The 17,437-nt window shown below is 36.3% G+C and overlaps 1 protein-coding gene across 5 annotated transcripts in view; it reads right to left on the reverse strand.

Moving 5' to 3' along the window:
- The window catches only part of ATP2C1 (ATPase secretory pathway Ca2+ transporting 1), a 130,354-nt gene that overhangs the window by 19,193 nt on the left and 93,724 nt on the right, over window positions 1-17,437 (reverse strand). For all 5 annotated transcript variants that reach the window (XM_090284344.1, XM_090284348.1, XM_090284346.1 and 2 more), the window contains 7 exons: window positions 17,145-17,211; window positions 13,706-13,830; window positions 12,561-12,658; window positions 10,070-10,165; window positions 9,891-9,980; window positions 7,391-7,495; window positions 3,750-3,906 (listed from right to left, as the gene is read on the reverse strand). In XM_090284344.1, coding sequence (XP_090140470.1) covers window positions 3,750-3,906; window positions 7,391-7,495; window positions 9,891-9,980; window positions 10,070-10,165; window positions 12,561-12,658; window positions 13,706-13,830; window positions 17,145-17,211 — 738 coding nt within the window. The remainder of the gene's footprint in view (window positions 1-3,749; window positions 3,907-7,390; window positions 7,496-9,890; window positions 9,981-10,069; window positions 10,166-12,560; window positions 12,659-13,705; window positions 13,831-17,144; window positions 17,212-17,437) is intronic.

The raw sequence follows: 17,437 nt of genomic DNA on the forward strand, positions 1-17,437 counted from the left end.
GAAGAAATGAAAGCTATACTAAGTGAAATGAAGGAAAAACCATGCAAAACTAGTGGTGAAGGAAAGGAAACCAGGGCTCAAATCAATGAATTGGAACATAAGGAAGAAATAAACAGTCAACAGTATAGAAGGAGGAAACAAAATTTTTTTTAAATGAGGAGAGGCTTAGAAACCTCTGGGATAGTTTTAAATGTGCCAACATCCGAATCACAGGAGTGCCAGCAGGAGAAGAGGAAGAGCAAAAAATCGAAAGCTTATGTGAAAAAATAATGAAGAAAAACTTCCCAAATTTGGCAAAGGAAATAGACATATAAGTCCAGGAAGCACAGAAAGTTCCAAACAAGCTAGACCCAAAAGGACCACACCAAGACACATCATAATTAAAATGTAAAAGGTTCAAGATAAAGAGAGAATCTTAAAAGCAGAAAGAGAAAAAAAGAGAGCTACCTACAAAGGGGTGCCTATAAGACTATCAGCTGATTTCTCAAAAGAAACTTTGCAGGCAAGAAGGGACTGGAAAGAAATATTCAATGTGATGGAAAGCAAGGACTTACAAACAAGATTACTCTATCCAGCAAAGCTACCATTTAGAATGGAAGGGCAGATAAGATGCTTCCCAGACAAGGTAAAGCTGAAGGTGTTCATCATCACCAAGCCATTATTATATGAAATGTTAAAGGGACATTTTTAAGAAAAAAAAAAAAAGATCACAACTATGAACATTAAAATGACAACAGAATCACAACTATCAATAACAGAAGCTAGGGAATGGAAACAAAGGCAAACTAAGCAGACAACCAGAGTGGGAACAGAATCATAGGTATGGGAAACATGTGGAGGGGTGTCAGCTGGGAGGAGGAAGGGGGTAGGAGGGAAATGGTACAGGAATTAAGAAGCATAGTAGGAGGGTGCAGAATAGACAGGGATATAGAGAAGACCTTATATGCACGACCCATGGACATGGACTGTGGAGGGTGAAACTGCTGGAGGGAGAGGGGGTGCTGGGTGGAGGGGAGCAAAGGGAAAAGAAACTGGAACAACTGTAATAGCATAATCAATAAAACATACAAAAAAAAGATATAGTACAAAGTACTGTTCATTTCCAAATATCATTTAGTTTATTCTCAGAATTCTGGAACCTCTTGTAACTTATGAGTCAAAGGGATGTGTCTCTACCTGGGATATTATTAGACTGAAGAACTTACCAAATAAAACACACACGAAACACTCCAACTAAACATAAGCATCTCATGGGGAAACTGAAAAGTCCCAGCAATATCACAGGAAGTATCCATTCTTATTCAAGTAAAAGATGTGGAAGATCAAGATGTATTTGGAAAACCTAGGTTAGAAGCAAAAACCTCCATTTTTTCCAGTGTTAAGAGTCACATATGTGGTCTGTCCAGAAAGTATCCAACCACGTGATGTGAAAAATAGATTTATTGAAGAAGACACAAGAAACACTGTACACAGGACAATGACACCTCAGTCCCCTTCAAAGCAGGCACCTTGGAGCCTCACACATTTCCCCCAACTGCAGCACAATGTTCCTTCTGCTCTGGTAGCAGAAGCCGCAAAACAAATTTTGCCACAACACATTTCATGCCAACATCCTGCATCAAAATCTCAGACACACTGGTTTTTGCAATCTCCAGATCAGCTTCTAGTTCCTGCACTGTCAGTCACTGATCTTTCCTGATTGCAGCCCATATACGTTCAATATTCTCAGGCGTTCTGCTTGTTGCAGGCCTCCTAGAATGTGGATCACTTTCAAAAGATTCTCAACCATCTTTGAAGCATTTGTGCCACACTTTTATATGCACTACACTCATTGCACCATCCCCAAAAGCCTTCTGAATCATCCGAATAGTTTCCACAAAGGAATGTTCAAGCTTAACACAAAATTTGATACAGATTCATTGCTCTACTTGCTCAGTCATTTTGAAGGCCCATACAGTACACATGATCATTCAAAGCACCTACCACCCCCAGTAACTAGTACAGTGAAGTCATCATTATTGATGCATGCGCATTTCAGTCCACTCTCCTTGGCTGCCAGGTTACATCAATGTCAAGCAAACCATTCTCATTATATTAATAATGGCTGGATTTTTTCCAGACAGACCTCGTACCTAACTACTTGTGTACTACAGATGGGCCACACATCTACGTAAATAGGTAGGTATAGGACTTCACCTTGACAATACCTAGTGTTGAGGCAGATAGTAACAGAGGGAGACAGTATCAGTTTGTGTCAGCAAATCCTAGGAAAAGGTGATCAGTGCTTGGAACTCTCAATGGAGGAATAGTATCAGCCTAGAGGTTAGTATCTTATATTTATTTGCTTCTTTAGAACAAATGAAGATCTGTCACTACTGTTTGGGACAGGGTGGGTAGACCTTTTTCATGTGGAGGGTCCCTAACTAAAACATAAAGAGAAACACTCTAATTTCAAAATTACAAACCACATGTACTTTAAAAAGCTTCAGTTTTTTAAGACGCAACATCAAGTTATATTTAAAATCTTTCTGTTCTCCATTACAGTAATTTCAAAGGGAAGAGAAAAATGGAGCACAAGCAGAGGAAATGAAAAAATAAGAAACAAGACAAATACCCAGAATGTTTTCCAAAGCCCTGTGAAACAAAGATTTTCTCCTCCAGTAACTCTGGTCTATTTCACATTACAACACAAAACCACACAAACACAAATCACTACATTCTTCCAGATGAAAAAAGAATTAGAATAAAAAGAAAGTGTGAAATCCCTGCCCCAAATATTAAGGAAAACAAGAACCACATGCCAGACTTTAAGATGTCTTCAAAGTCTCTTAAATCCAAACCAACTTTGAAACCCTCTTGCTGTGAGCTAAGAGTAACAAAACTCTGACCTCAAGTAAAGCCACAGGAATGCCTTTCTAAACCTGTAAATCAGAAAGTCTATAAATTTATACAAATGTTTTATACACACAAAAAGCCCTTGCTTAAGTGAACCAAGAGTAAGAAGATTTTTTACACAACTTGTGTCCTCCTCCCAGGAATTATAGTGCTTGGCTTGCATTTTGTAAAAATACTAAATTCAGGAAGCCAACTCTTCCAATTTCCTTGGGAAAGACTACGTAAGTGTGTGTCTGTGTGTCCCACAAGCCAGGCAACTATTCAGAAGGTTAAAACCAGGTATGGCCTCAATCCCTACCTCTTAAATCCTATACATGATGGCCCTGAGAAGTGGCCCGATGTGTATGTCATGTTTAGTCAGTAACACAAACATCAGCAGAATCTGGGTACTTCCTTACCTCTGGTAAACGCCAAGGGAAGAAAGCAGATGAGGAACAAGTAAGCAATCACCTCAGCTTAAAGGACAAATTAGGGGCTTAAGACTTCAATATTTAAGAATGTATTTTTGATCTATTAACAAATAAGACCATCAAGTAATGAAATAAGGAAAGAATAACATCACTTTACCTTTATCCATCTCCCTTGAGATAAACTTGTTTAAAATAAAATTTCTATCACCTACTTAGAGACCACTGCGACTCTATTATGACCTAGAGATTTCATATTTTGCAATATTCCAATTTTTCCAGGTTTGGGGGGCCAATTAGCCAACTAAAACATAACACTTCAGAAATGGTGAGGTTCTGCAAAGCCTGGATTAGATCTGGGGAGCTCAGATGTGAAGCATGAATTCATCTGCAATTAACAGACAGCACTACCTTTCCAACCTCGGGGACTATGTTGAAGGAGCTTACCTCTGAGCCCTGCTGAGCCCATTTGTGCCTTCTCTTGTTGGTACAGATCTCTCTGCTGCTGGTTGAGAGTCAAAGTCTGCCCTTTGCTATGGTACGTAGTACAATACTTAATCACCTGTTCATAAGCACCCTTCATAAAACAAATCTCTGGTCCATCCTAGAAAAAACATAGCAAATAAATTCAAATTAATTTCAACTTGTACTTATCTGCCATTGGAGTCCAAAAGCCAATAGCATTCATTTCTCATAATTCTCAGGGAAGTCCCTCAAGACTAAGGCTCTGAGTGGCACTTGAACTCTGAAGATTAAAAGTTCATATGTGGGGGTTTTCTGCATCTTATAAAAATAAAAAATAAATTTAAATTTAAAAACTGGCATCTATCCTATACCCTCACACCCACACATTGAAGGCAGTGCTACACTAAACTCCAGATTAAGCACTCTGAGATTTGAAGAGAGGTTCAACCACTCAATAGGAGAGAGAACTAACATCAGCCCAAATAATGGTTTAGGCTTTCTACTGGCTGCTATTATTAGTATATATGTGATCCCATTTAATTTTCACAACCACCTTATAATTATGGGTACTATCAGACTTTTTTCTATATTTTATCACAGTAAAGTAATACAAAGGCTCACAATGAATAACTGCAGCTCCCTGTCCTGGTTAGAACTCACTGTGTGCTATGTCTTCCTCTTTAGTTTATTGTCTTTTCCTGGACTAACATATCCACCAGTATCTTTCTAAGAAAAAGGTGTGGGATATCCATTTTATTCCATCCCCACATTGTTTTTTAGTTCATCTAAGAATAAATTTCCTCTCAATTTGAATACTTTCTTCTATTATTTTCCAGCCTCCACTACCCAATGTTGCATTTAAAGTCCAAAAAAGCTACATTAATTCCTAAACCTTTATATAGATGATCTCCCCTCGCCAGGCCTCCCAGCCCAAAACCTCTGGAACCTTCTAGAATTCGCCCTAAGTACCGTCATAATCAAATAATTTGATTATTTTTTACCCCTGAGAAGGAGACTTCCAAGATGTGACCTTTGCCTGACCCATGAGCTGGACCTGGGCCAGAAGGGGGAGATGGCTTCCTCCAAACCCCACTTAGAGACAGACAGATCATAACCTATGCTCATTCTGACATAAATCAGTAACCCTCCTCTGCCTCCCACTACGTGCTAGTTCCTGTAACAGGCCATTGCTGTGGCCTGGTCAAGCATGCAAACTAATTTCTCATACCTGGAAGCATTCACATACTAGTACCCATGACTATCTCCTCCTTTACCCTGTATAATGCTTTGGCACCTGCCGAACATCTCATCTGTCAGCTGCCCAAGAATCACCTCCTGTGTAAGTTTCCCTTTAAAAACTCCATCAATTATGAGACTGCAGGGGCCAGTCTCTCTCAGGTCTTTCAGGGCCCTCAGCCTACGAAGGAAGATTTTCAGTCTCGGGGCCTTTTCCTGGGCCTGCGTGTACAACCTCCTCCAGTCTAGAAGCTGAAGTCCTTCCTCTGGAAATTTTTCTGGTGCTTTTTGACAAAATCTTCCCATTTTCTATTCTTTCTTCCTGTTACCACTATCAGGTAGATACTGGATCTCCTAAATCCATATTCTGGTTTTTGTACCTTATCTTTTATTTTATCCACCTCTTTGACTTTTTGTTCTATTTTCTGATAGATTCCTTGACTTTAAAAAACTTCCTATTTAAAGCATTTTGTTGTCATTTTTATGGTCTTTGCAAATTTACTTAAAAATCTGGCATTATCTTTGTTTCTCTGAGACCGCGTACTCTGCTGGTTCGGTGTCTTTCAAACTGAAAACTTTCCCCAAATATCTAGCAATCCCTCACTGTCCATTTATCTTTAGGACTGAAGCAATTAAAGGTCTAGAAGCTCTGTGGGCAATGAATGGCAGAGCTGATCAATCTGAGGCTGTATGCTGATTAGATGAAGCCCAGGAGTAGATACGTCCCACCAATGAACAAAGGCTTAGTTAGGATTACTCGGTACTGTTGGAATCCCAGTCAGCTTCTCTAAAACTCTTCAGTCCTGACTTAGAAGAGGGAGAAGCGTGCAGGCATTCTACGAAGGTGGAGTTAGGGTCTAGAGGCTTGCCCTTCAGGACAATGTCTCCCCCTTAGTCACTCCTTTTTCACAGTCTTAAACCAATTTAATTCTACCTTCCAGTCTTAATCCCCTAGATGAGATTTCTGATATTCTACAGAGCTAATGAAATGACCTCAAAAAACAGAAAAGGTATCTGAAGGAGTTCTATTGGTTCCTTACTCAGATTTTCAATCTGGTCTCCAGTTTTCAGCCTTACTCCTTAATCTCTGCCTTCAAAGGTACCTGTTCACCATGAGTCTTTCCCATACTTTCTCTTTTTAAATTTGTATCTTTTATTCATTGGTTGCTGTTTATGCAGATTCCAGGCACAGAGTATAGAGCTCTGTTATGCTCAAATGAAAATCCTCTAAAGACGAAGTATTTGAGAACCACTGAGGTTGTTTTTTAAAGTGATAACTTTGCCTTATCTGTGCCAGGCTGACTTATTCTAGATCCTGAGTCAAATCAGTGGGTTTGGGTTTTGTTATGTTGGTTGATTTTGTTCTGTAAGAGAAACTCTTCAGGTTGGCATATAGGAAGAATAACCACAGATATCTATATTCTGCCATTTTCACAACTGAGAAGATTCAAAGTACAATTTCCAATATATAACCTGGATGAGGCTGGATTAAAAACCGCTGAAATCAAATCATTAAAACTTTACATGAGCTACAGTATCTGGAAGTACTGTGTGATAGTATGTAAAATGTTTAAAAAGAGGCTTTGCAAATAAATTCACATATGTATTCTTGCTATATAACTAGATGGTCAAGGGACAGCAGCTGAAAATTATATTACTCAAATGCAATTTTTGAAAGCTTTAGGTTACAAAGTGTATTGGTTTCAAAATGTTTGCTCACAGGTGAAAAACTCATTATTAATTCCTAATAAAGTTAATGTAAAAAAATACATATATATATATATTTTTTTGAGATCAAAGTTTAAGCATCAAGCTTTAAATAGCAACTATAAATGATATAACTGTGCACTGGAGATAATTAAAAACTCTTATTACGCTCTGTAAAAATTTCTACACCCAATCACAAAGTAGTAGTAGCTTGACATATCAGTGATTTTCACTTTACCAGTTTGTAAGCTGGATCAACTAATATGAAATATACACATGTGATCCACAAAACAATGTGGTTTTGTTAGTTCTGAAGACAAGACATTCCTTCAGTGAAAGAACACAGACAACAGTCAGCAGAGACCTTAATAGTCTGTCAACAAGGACAAAATACAGGTTGAAAGAATTTGATGTCACAAGCTTTAAGAAACTGAGACCAGGCTCCCATTCATTTAGGTTGTTTACTCACAAAGCATAATTGGATATATCTATGCATGAAGTCAAAGAAAATGCAAGAATAACAAGGGATGAACCCACTAAGAATTATACACACTTTAAAGCAATAGATGTTTATTACACTCTATGATTGTATAAATCTAAAGATGGACAGACAATAAATGAAAAATAGTCGTTCTATGTTAAACAAGATATAATAAGTATTCTTTAAATGGAAAGGATACCTGCTGTGTTCGGTGTATACACTTAACAGCCATCCACTTTTGCTCTGAGCTAAAAGGATATTCAGCTTTTCTGATATAGTCCTGCTGAAGTCCATCAAGACCCATCTATAAGGCACAAAAAGAGTTAACTCACCAACACATGATCATTTTTTCCTTTAACAAAGAACAAGGGTCAGACTTGTGGCTAGACTAGGTAGACATACCTGAATTATTTTTCAAATAATAGTGAAAGAATAGCAGTACTCCATCTCTATATATCATATTTCTCTGAATGGCAGCATACATATTCAACATGAGAGCCTGGATGTTTAGATACACTCCCAGGCATGCCACCTGAACTGTATACACACTAAGTCTTCAACACTGATTATATTAAAATCTCTACTGACTCAAATTCTGGACAGAAGCAGGATACAACTAAACAAAGACACCCAACCCATACCAAGTATTTACTTTTATAATGAACAGAAATTTCAGATTCCATTCTTCTCTTCCTAAGATTTCAACTCTCTCTTAATTGTTGCTACCATTCTACTCCCTTACACCCTCACCTGACCACTTGATATTCTGCCTACTACCAATGTCATGTAGCTATTCTCCCTCCCAATACCCTTTTGCATTTTCCTCCAAATATTCAAAAATATTTTTCAAACTACTCAAAAATCTAGTTCATTAGTTTTTGTTGATGCTTTATTGTCGACTGGAACATGTTGAGACTCTTCTTCCTGGTTTTCAAAGGTTCTCCAGAAACTGACCATATAGCCTATTTAACAATATTCTGGGTTACTCAAATTCCTTCCATTTTATCCAGGTTAACCAATTCAAAAGCCATAATCCATTCTATGCTTATTTATTCCCCTATGCTTTTATTACTGCTCTTACCCTGACTTACTACCTAAACCCTTCCTACCACACTGACCAGTGTGGCTCAGCTGGTTGGGTGTCATCTCGCTAAGCAAAAGGTCTCCAGTTCAATTCCTGGTGAGGGCGCATGCCTGGGTTGTAGGCCTGATCCCCTTTTGGGGCACATGGAGGAGGCAGCCAATTGGTGTTTCTCTCTCACATCAATGTTTCTCTTCTTATCCCTCCCTTCCCCGCTAAAAATAAATAAATAAAATCTTTTAAAAAATAAAAGTTAAAAAATAAACTTTTCTATCCTTCAAAGCCTAGGTCCCAAGGTCTGAATTTGCACTGTTCTAATGTGTGGCTCAATGTTTAGGACTTAGCTCTCCACTATCTTGGTCTGCCTTATATCTGTTCCAAGCACATCAGTGTTAATGTCCTACCTACAGTGTGAGGCCTCCACCCTAAGAAGCTGGTTTCACATTCTTTATCTCTCAAAGAGATAAAAGTTAAATATAACACAGTAAATCTTGTTAACAGATTAAACTTTTGAATATCCTGTTAAGTATAATACAGTAAATATTTGTGAACAAATTCAACTTTTGAATAGCTTTTAAAAAGCTATACTATGCTATTTTAGTTATAAGGAGGACAAATGATAAAGTGTTACTGACTGTTAAGGAAATGTAAATATTCTAAAAATATCAATTTTCTTTTCCTAAATTAAATGTAATAATAACCAGCATTTCTATATTGGATCTCAATTCAAGCAACTTCATTTAGAAGCACATCCTGTTTCACAAAATTCTCAAAGTTTTCTAAGACTTCTCTTAGAAGTAGAAATTTTAGCCCTGGCTGGTGTGGCTCAGTGGATTGAGTGCCAGCCTGTGAACCAAAAGGTTGCTGGTTCAATTCCCAGTCAGGGCACATGCCCGGGTTGTGGGCTGGGTCCCCAGGTGGGAGCATGTGAGAGGGAACCTATTGATGTTTCTCTCATACATAGATGTTTCTGTACCTCTCTTTCTTTCTCCCTTCCATTCCCTCTAAAAATAAATAAGTAAAGTCTTTTTAAAAATATCATAAGACTTTTATTTTTGTTTGGGAGTAACATATGTCTGGACTTTCAGGTTTATCATTTAATCAAATGAAGGACTTAGGAAAAGGGAACCAATATCAACAGATAAAAGGGTTACTAAGAACAGTACTCCATCTCCCTAACACAAATTCTGACTCTAGATTCATTTAAATAAATTGATAATTAAAACAAAAAAGAAAACTGAAAAAAGAAAAGCTGGTTTCTCAAGAAGTCCTTAATATCTGCACATGGAAATAATAGAATGTTGCCTTTTATTCATTTCAAAGTTAGTATTTTTCAGGTGTAACACACATAAAATTTTTCATACAAAACTCTAAAGATTATGGAAGACAGGAACATTTCTTCTTCCATAACTGGTCATTACTTTGTTTCTTGCATATAAGGGATCAAGTTATACTGAAAAAGCTTTATAGTACTCTGTACTTCCTGGAAATACAGAGTATTTCCCAAAAGGCAGTAAAAACAAAATACCTAAAACCAGTAATACTAAAACTGACAGATTCTCATTCTCTCGTTAGGGATGATGTTGTCTATGTCAAAGAAGAGAGATTAGGCACATACCTTCATTGCTAGAGCAATTAAGGCTCCTTCTGTTGGCTTCCCCATTAGAGTGTTGTTTCTAATTACAGCATCATTGCACACACAGCCCGCCTAAGAGAAATACACATAAACTATGAAATCATCACTGTACCCTAAGTCATTATGAAGAATGTCACCTTCTTAGAGAATGAAGTATTTACCTCAACAATTCTGCTAACAGCTGGGTTATAAAATCCATGAACAACATCACCATCAACAATCACCTCTCCAAACGGATTGTAGCCAACTCCAGTAACCTAAGAAATAAAGCAGGGTCAATAATATAACCAGTAGATAGGGACAATATTTATGAAAACCAAAATCTACAATGAGTTGCATTCCTTTCATTTTATATATCATGACACTGTTAGCATGAATACATAAAAAAGTAAAGAAATTTGTATAAAAGAACATATAATTGTTAAATAAACAAATTCTAATTTCACCACAATGATAAACCTTTAATTATACTAATAATTAATTATAATAATTATAATTATAGTATATCATAAGAAGAATAATTAACATTATAATCTTTTGTTTCTTCTACCTACAATATACTATAAAATACAAATAAACCATGAAAATCTCTATACATAAGTGAGCATAAATTTATAAAAAATTATATTAATGACATATTATAATATGCAAGGAATTCAAATCCACTACCACATCTAACTTTCATGACAAGCTTGTAATGTAGACAAAAGCAGAATTCTTTTTGCAAATATGCAGGCTCAGAGACATTAAGTGATTTATTCTAGCACTTATAAGCTAGACAAGCTGCATACTTATCCCATATGGTTAGAACAAACCAAGCTAAACACCAGTTAAATTTACAATAAAAATAAGATAATTTAGAGATAAATTAACAAATGGTTAATGCCTGACATATATGAGGTCTGTCCAGAAAGTATCCATCCATTTACTATGAAAAAGAGACATTTATTGAAGAAGATCAAAGATACAAGAAACATTAAACATAGGACAACGATACATCAGTCCCTTTCAATGTAGGCATCTTGGGACCTCACACAGCTCTCCCAGCATCTCTTCCACTGTTCAAAAAACACTGCAAAATCTTGTTGGAATCGCCACGAGCTGCTCCATAGATTTCCTGAATCCCATCAACAGTCTGAAATCTTTTCTCTTTTAAAGATGATTTTAGTTTTGAGAAAAGCCAGTATTCTCAGGGCACCAAATCTGCGGCGTAGAGGGGCTGAGTCACCTCGATAATTTGATGTTGCACCAAAAACCTCTGCACAAGACATGATGCATGAGCAGGCATGTTGTGGTGATGAAGCTGCCTATCACCAGTTCCCCATAGTTGCAACCATTTTCGTCATATTGCATCTCTCAAAGGACGAAGAACATTGAGGTAGTACTCCTTATTAATTGCTTGGCCTGGAGGGATGTACTCGTGATGGATAACACCTTCCCAATCAAAAAACACAGTTAACACGGTCTTGATCTTGCTGCAACTTTACTGCACCTACTTCAGACATGGACTTCCATTGGGACGACTGGGCCTTCATTTATGGATCATAGCCACAGACCCACCATTTCATCTCCACTTATGACCTTCTTGAGGAAATCTTGTTCATTGGTAGCAGTTTGAATCAAGTCATTAGCAACTGCAGCAAAACGTTCCTTGTGCTCTCGTAGCAGAAGCCACAAAACAAATCTTGCCACAACACATTTCATGCCAAGATCCTGTATCAAAAAGTCAGATACACTAGTTTTTGGAATCCCCAGATCAGCTTCTAGTTCTCACAGTCAGTCATCAATCTTTGTTGATTGCAGCCCATACACATTCCACATTCTCAGGTGTTCTGCTTGTTACAGGCCTTCCAGATGTGGATCGCTTTGAACAGATTCTTGACAATCTTTGAAGCATCTTGCCACACTTTTTATTTGCGCTCATTGCATCATCCCCCAAAACCTTCTGAGTCATCTGAATAGTTTCCATGGAGGAATGTTCAAGCTTAATGCATAATCTGATGCAGAATCGTTGCTCTACTCATTTTGAATGTGAAGGCCACACAGTACACTTACTCACTCAATGGAGTCTACCAGTCTACTACCCCCACTGACTATTAGAGTGAAGTTATCATTATTCATCCATGCACATTCCAGTCCACTCTCCTTGACTGCCAAGTTACACTGATGTCATGCAAACCAATCTCATTATATTAACAATGGCTGGACTTTTTCCAGACAGACCTCATAAAATTATGGATTTGCCTTGGCTGGGTGGCTCAGTTGGTTGGAGCATCATCCCATGCACCAAAAGGCTGCATGTTTGACCCCAGGTCAGGGCACACACCTAGGTTGTGGGCTCCATCCCCGATTGGGACATGTATGGAAGGCAACTGATAGATTGCTGTTTTTTTCTCTCATGTTGATGTTTCTCTCCCTCTCTTCCTCCTTCCCTTTCCCTCTCTCTAAACATAAATATCATTAAAAAAAGAAGTGTCAAGCAGCATTCAAAGTTTCAGGACTGTACAACTGGCGTAAAACAAAACTTGGTAGAATCACATCGGAAAGAGAAAGCTCTGCTGCTAATATTATAGCCATTTTAAAGGTAAGACACTGGGATAGTTAAGAATGCTAAACACCAAGTTTCTGTTGTTAAATCAATCTGTGGAGTACCTCAGCATGCAGACCATCTGAAGTAAATATGTGAGTAACAGTCATTTCATTCTTCGTCAGTGTTCCAGTTTTATCTGAGCAAATGATATTACAGCAGCCTAAAGAATAAATCATTACATGTCACCAAGAGTCAAGGAGAAATGCAAGTTTACACTGAAAATAAATTAGATTGTATTGTAGAAGCCTGCCCATTTCTCTGAATTTCGTACAAATTAAGCTCATTGATAATTTTAGTGTGTTGACTCTCATCATGTTTGCTTCATCATAAGGTAGTTTCTGAAATTAAAATTAAAAATTAGATATTGATAACTGCTGACTCTTTATTTACAATTGATTTCTTCAAAGTTACTCGATATTAGCTTTATATAATAATTTTATATAATATATTTCTAGAAAGTTTTAAGGGTACCTAAATATAAACCCACATAACTTTTTAAGCAGTATTTTCAGGTAACTTACCTTCTTGATAATAAAATGCAATTAAATTCAACTATTTCAGATTCCTAAATTTTTAAAAATACTAAGTTTCATAGCATACATAAAGCTATTGCAATTTTCCTAGCACATATAAAGTTGTATTATAGAAATTTAACTATTGTATATTTATGGTTCTTATCAGCAAATTATACTTAAGTAGACATTTTAAGATCTGTAATTATCAATTATCTTTTTTGATATGTCAAAAGAAAAAAATTCCATTAGTTGTATTTGTTGCCGTGGCTGGTGTGGCTCAGCGGATTGAGTGCCAAAGGGTACATGCCAGATCCCTACTTGGGGGCGTGAGAGGCAACCACACATTGAGGTTTCTCTCCCTCTCTTTCTCCTTCCTTTTCCCTCACTCTAAAAATAAATAAATAAAATCTTTAAATATAAAAATAAGAAAGTTTCATTTGTTATATGGATTTTTAAAACATTTGAAGAATTAGAACACTCCATGGTGCAGAAAGAGTTCTCTGAAAGTTACCTATCCTGAGTGATAGCATTTTTAATTACCTTTTTTGGTTGTTAAAATCATACGCACATTGTCACAAGCCAACCATCACTATGCAAACCTCTATGACAAAAAATTATAAAACCCAAAGATAATTCATTGTTAGTGTAAACTAACACATCTTTGCATAAGTAGGCACTTTTCACAGACTTACCTAGAGTTTCAACTATGGGCAATTTTTTCACAATGGCCCTTTTCTTCACCATTCTCATAACACCAAGAGCCAGAGTCACTGTGACCACAATGGGAAGACCTTCAGGAATTGCTGCAACAGCCAAACTGGAACCAATGTATCGAAGTTTAAGTTACATAGTAACCACAGCAATAATTTCAATTGCCTGTTACTTAAAATAGGGACTAAAAATAATTGCAAAATTAATATTGTCAACGCCAAAAATGGCCTCACAAGGAAGGGAAAGCTAACACTTACTGGACACCTACTTGCTGTCAGGTAAGTAAATAGTAAACAGTAAAGAATATATGTTCTGATATCAGATTGCTTAAATCTGTACTGCTAGCTTTACCAATTTTTTGTATGACCCTGAGCTATTATTACTCCACCTCTGCAGTTTACTTTCCTCATCTACAAATACAACAGATGATCAGACAAAACTTACACATGACTGTTCACAGCATTTCTATTCACAATAGCCAAAAAGCTTGGAAAGAGCCCAAATGTCCATCAACTGATGAATGGGAAATTGTGGTATAGCCATACAATGGAATATTAGTCATCCATACAATGGAGTGTTATTCATCTATAAAAAGTAATGAAGTACCAATATATGCTCAACATGCATGAACCCTGAAAACCTTTAGAACTGATTTCTTCAAAGCTACCCAATAATAGCTTTATAAAATAAATTTATATAACATCTTCTAGAAAGTTTTAAGGGTATCTAAATATAAATCCACAAAATTTTTAATCAGTATTTTAAGGTATTTTACCTTCTCAATAATAAAATGAAAACAAGAAATTAAATTCAACAATTGTGGATTCCTAAATTTAAAAAAGAGCTTCATAGCATACTTATGGGGTCCTGCATGAAGGAAGGTGAAGGGATTAGCCAAGGAACATGTATGAATAAATGACAGGCAGAGACAACAGTGTGGTGATGGCCATGGGGGATGGGGGGGAAGAGGCTGGGTGGAGGTGGCCAAAGGGGAGAAAATGGGAATATCTGTAATAGTGCCAACAATTAAGTTTTTTTTAAAAAAAGAAACCATTATGTTAAGTGAAAGAAGCCAGACACAAAAGGACAAATGACTCCATTTATATGAAATATCAAAGACCCAGCAAACCACAGAGATAGAAAGCAGTTTAGTGGTTGCCAAGGGCTAGGAGACAGAAGAATGAAGATTGATTGAAATGAACACAGTTTTCTTTTGGGGTGATGAAGGAAGTTCTGACACTAGATAGTGGTGATGGTTATACATTATGAATATAGTTAACTGCATTGCACATTTTTACATAGCAAATTTTAGGGTATGTGTATTTTATAATAACAAAAAAATTAATTACTTCACTGTTTCTTTTGTGACATAAAGAATTAAATCTCTATTTTTATCCCATTTCAAGTATTATCTTTTGACTCCACTATAGGTAAGGATATAAGCATTTCTATTCTTCATTCTAACAATGTTACCTCCTCTGTTTTTACGTTCCAATTTCTATACATGCTTTTTTGCATGATCTAACTTGATATTATTAGGATTCTGTTCTATAACATAATTAACTTTTCCATGCTTTGTTTAGAGGTTGATTCTAAAATTGAAAGCCAATAAATAACATTTATAATACCACCGCCTCAACAGTGTTCACTAAAGAGTCAAGAAATATGTGCTATCGTTAATACTTCCTTCTCACTTTTGAACTATTCTAAGTTCAAATAGAATCTTATGCTTTCATTAACCCTCACTATATCAGGAAAACTAGGCATCATCATTTACAATCTAGATCCAATGGACCTTGTCATGCTTTTATATTTAAGCAATTTTATCAATAATTCATAGGAATAAAGTGGATTGTTAAAGTTTTCACTTGAATTTTAACTATATTCCTCAACCTAAAAGAATATTTATCTGAAATGGGCAATATCCTTTGGATGCCACTAATTGTTCATTAACTGTCATGAATGACCCTGGAATATAAATAGTGATTTCAAAATCAAAAAATATTTCTAACAGGTTATAGGCTTATCAATTCTGGTTCCTCTCTTTGTATTTATTTCTTCAAATGCAACACTTCTGAAAATGCTGACGGTTCATAACTTCATTGAAAAGAGACAGTCATCTTCTTTGTAACATAATTGCTAAACATTTTCATTTTTAGACTTATAAACACCAGTTACAAATTGAATCCATTTAAATATTTCATTTCTTTCCTTTTTATCACCATTACACTCATGCCAGCCTTGAGCATTTCTCCACTTATAAATGGTATGAAGTAAATGTTGATAAACAAATATAAGAGATGAAAGGATACCATCATAACATCCTTATCCTTTTAGCAAAACGGGGTGGTCCAGATTCTTGTTGGAACCCCGGGTCATTCCCACACTCACAGATCATCTCATCCCCTTGTACCTAAGCTGAACTGCTGCACGAACCGTTGCAAGGGCTCTCTCAGCAGAGGGACGCCTAAAGCTGCCCCACTGTGCCCAGGGCATGGGTACCAGATGAGACCTACGAGAGTCTCATGAGTTGAAATCTTCAGCAAAACCTAAAAAGACCTTCTGATGGGAACTGCTGTTGCTAATTAGAAGTCTGATACCCATCTAATTAGCCTTCCTTTGTAGATGGCCTGATTAATTTCTTTACTTTCATAATGATGTATCTAGGTTGGGTTTTTTTTCATCCTGCTTGGCATTTGGAGAACCCATCCAAACTGTAAAGATTCATATCTCACTTCAGATTGGGAAAATATTAATGTAACATTTCTTATATAATTTTTTACCTTTTTTTGAAACTCATTAGTTAGATATGGTAGTTACTGAATTATTCTCTTTGACACTTTTATCTCATTCTGTTTTGGACTTTTTATTCAATGTTTTAGGAGACCTCTTCAACTGTATATTACAGCCCTTAAATTAAAATTTTAATTTCAGCAATTGTAATCTTAATTTCTAAAACCTTTTTGTTGTTACGTATCCTTTTCTATAGCAATCTGTCTATCATGAATGCTGTTTCTTCACAGATCTCTGGAAATACAAATGCTGTTTATTGTTTTCTTCTGTTTCTTGAATTTTTTCATTTTTTTCCACTGAAAATAATTATTCAGTTTTTATACTGTGGTCTTTCTCTTTCCATGCTGCTAGTCTTTGGTTTCATCGATCCTTAACAATTTACATATAAAAATGTAATAATAGATTGATAATACCAGACATCTAGTATGGGTTTTCTCCATTGTCACATATGTTGATTTCAAATTTCCTAGACTTTCTTTCAATACATGAATTCTTAACTATTTTAGTAGAAATATTATACTCTATACACCCATACAAAACCTCCACAAAGGAATATAAGCTATGCCTATCAGAGAAATGAAAACAGCAAAAGAGACTTTCACTTATAAACAAACCATAAGACCTTACCTTACACTAATAGTAAACATTTCCAGGATATCTTTTCCTAGTAACCAGCCAACCAACATGATGATACCTGAAACAGAATCAAACAGCTATTTTTCTTTTTTACATAAAATGTTAGGCACAGAACAGATAGAATAACAAGCTGAGGACAGCAAAATATTCCTTGATATTAAAGGGAAAGTATATCAGGAAATGATTACAAGACTTTACAAAAATCCATTAAGCAGGAGAGATTAAAGTTAATGCTCTGATGCACACATGCACAAACACACACACACTTTACCTTTTGTTGCCAT

Source organism: Furipterus horrens, unplaced genomic scaffold, assembly GCF_987537825.1.
Source record: "Furipterus horrens unplaced genomic scaffold, mFurHor1.1.pri manual_scaffold_7, whole genome shotgun sequence".
NCBI lineage: Eukaryota > Metazoa > Chordata > Mammalia > Chiroptera > Furipteridae > Furipterus > Furipterus horrens.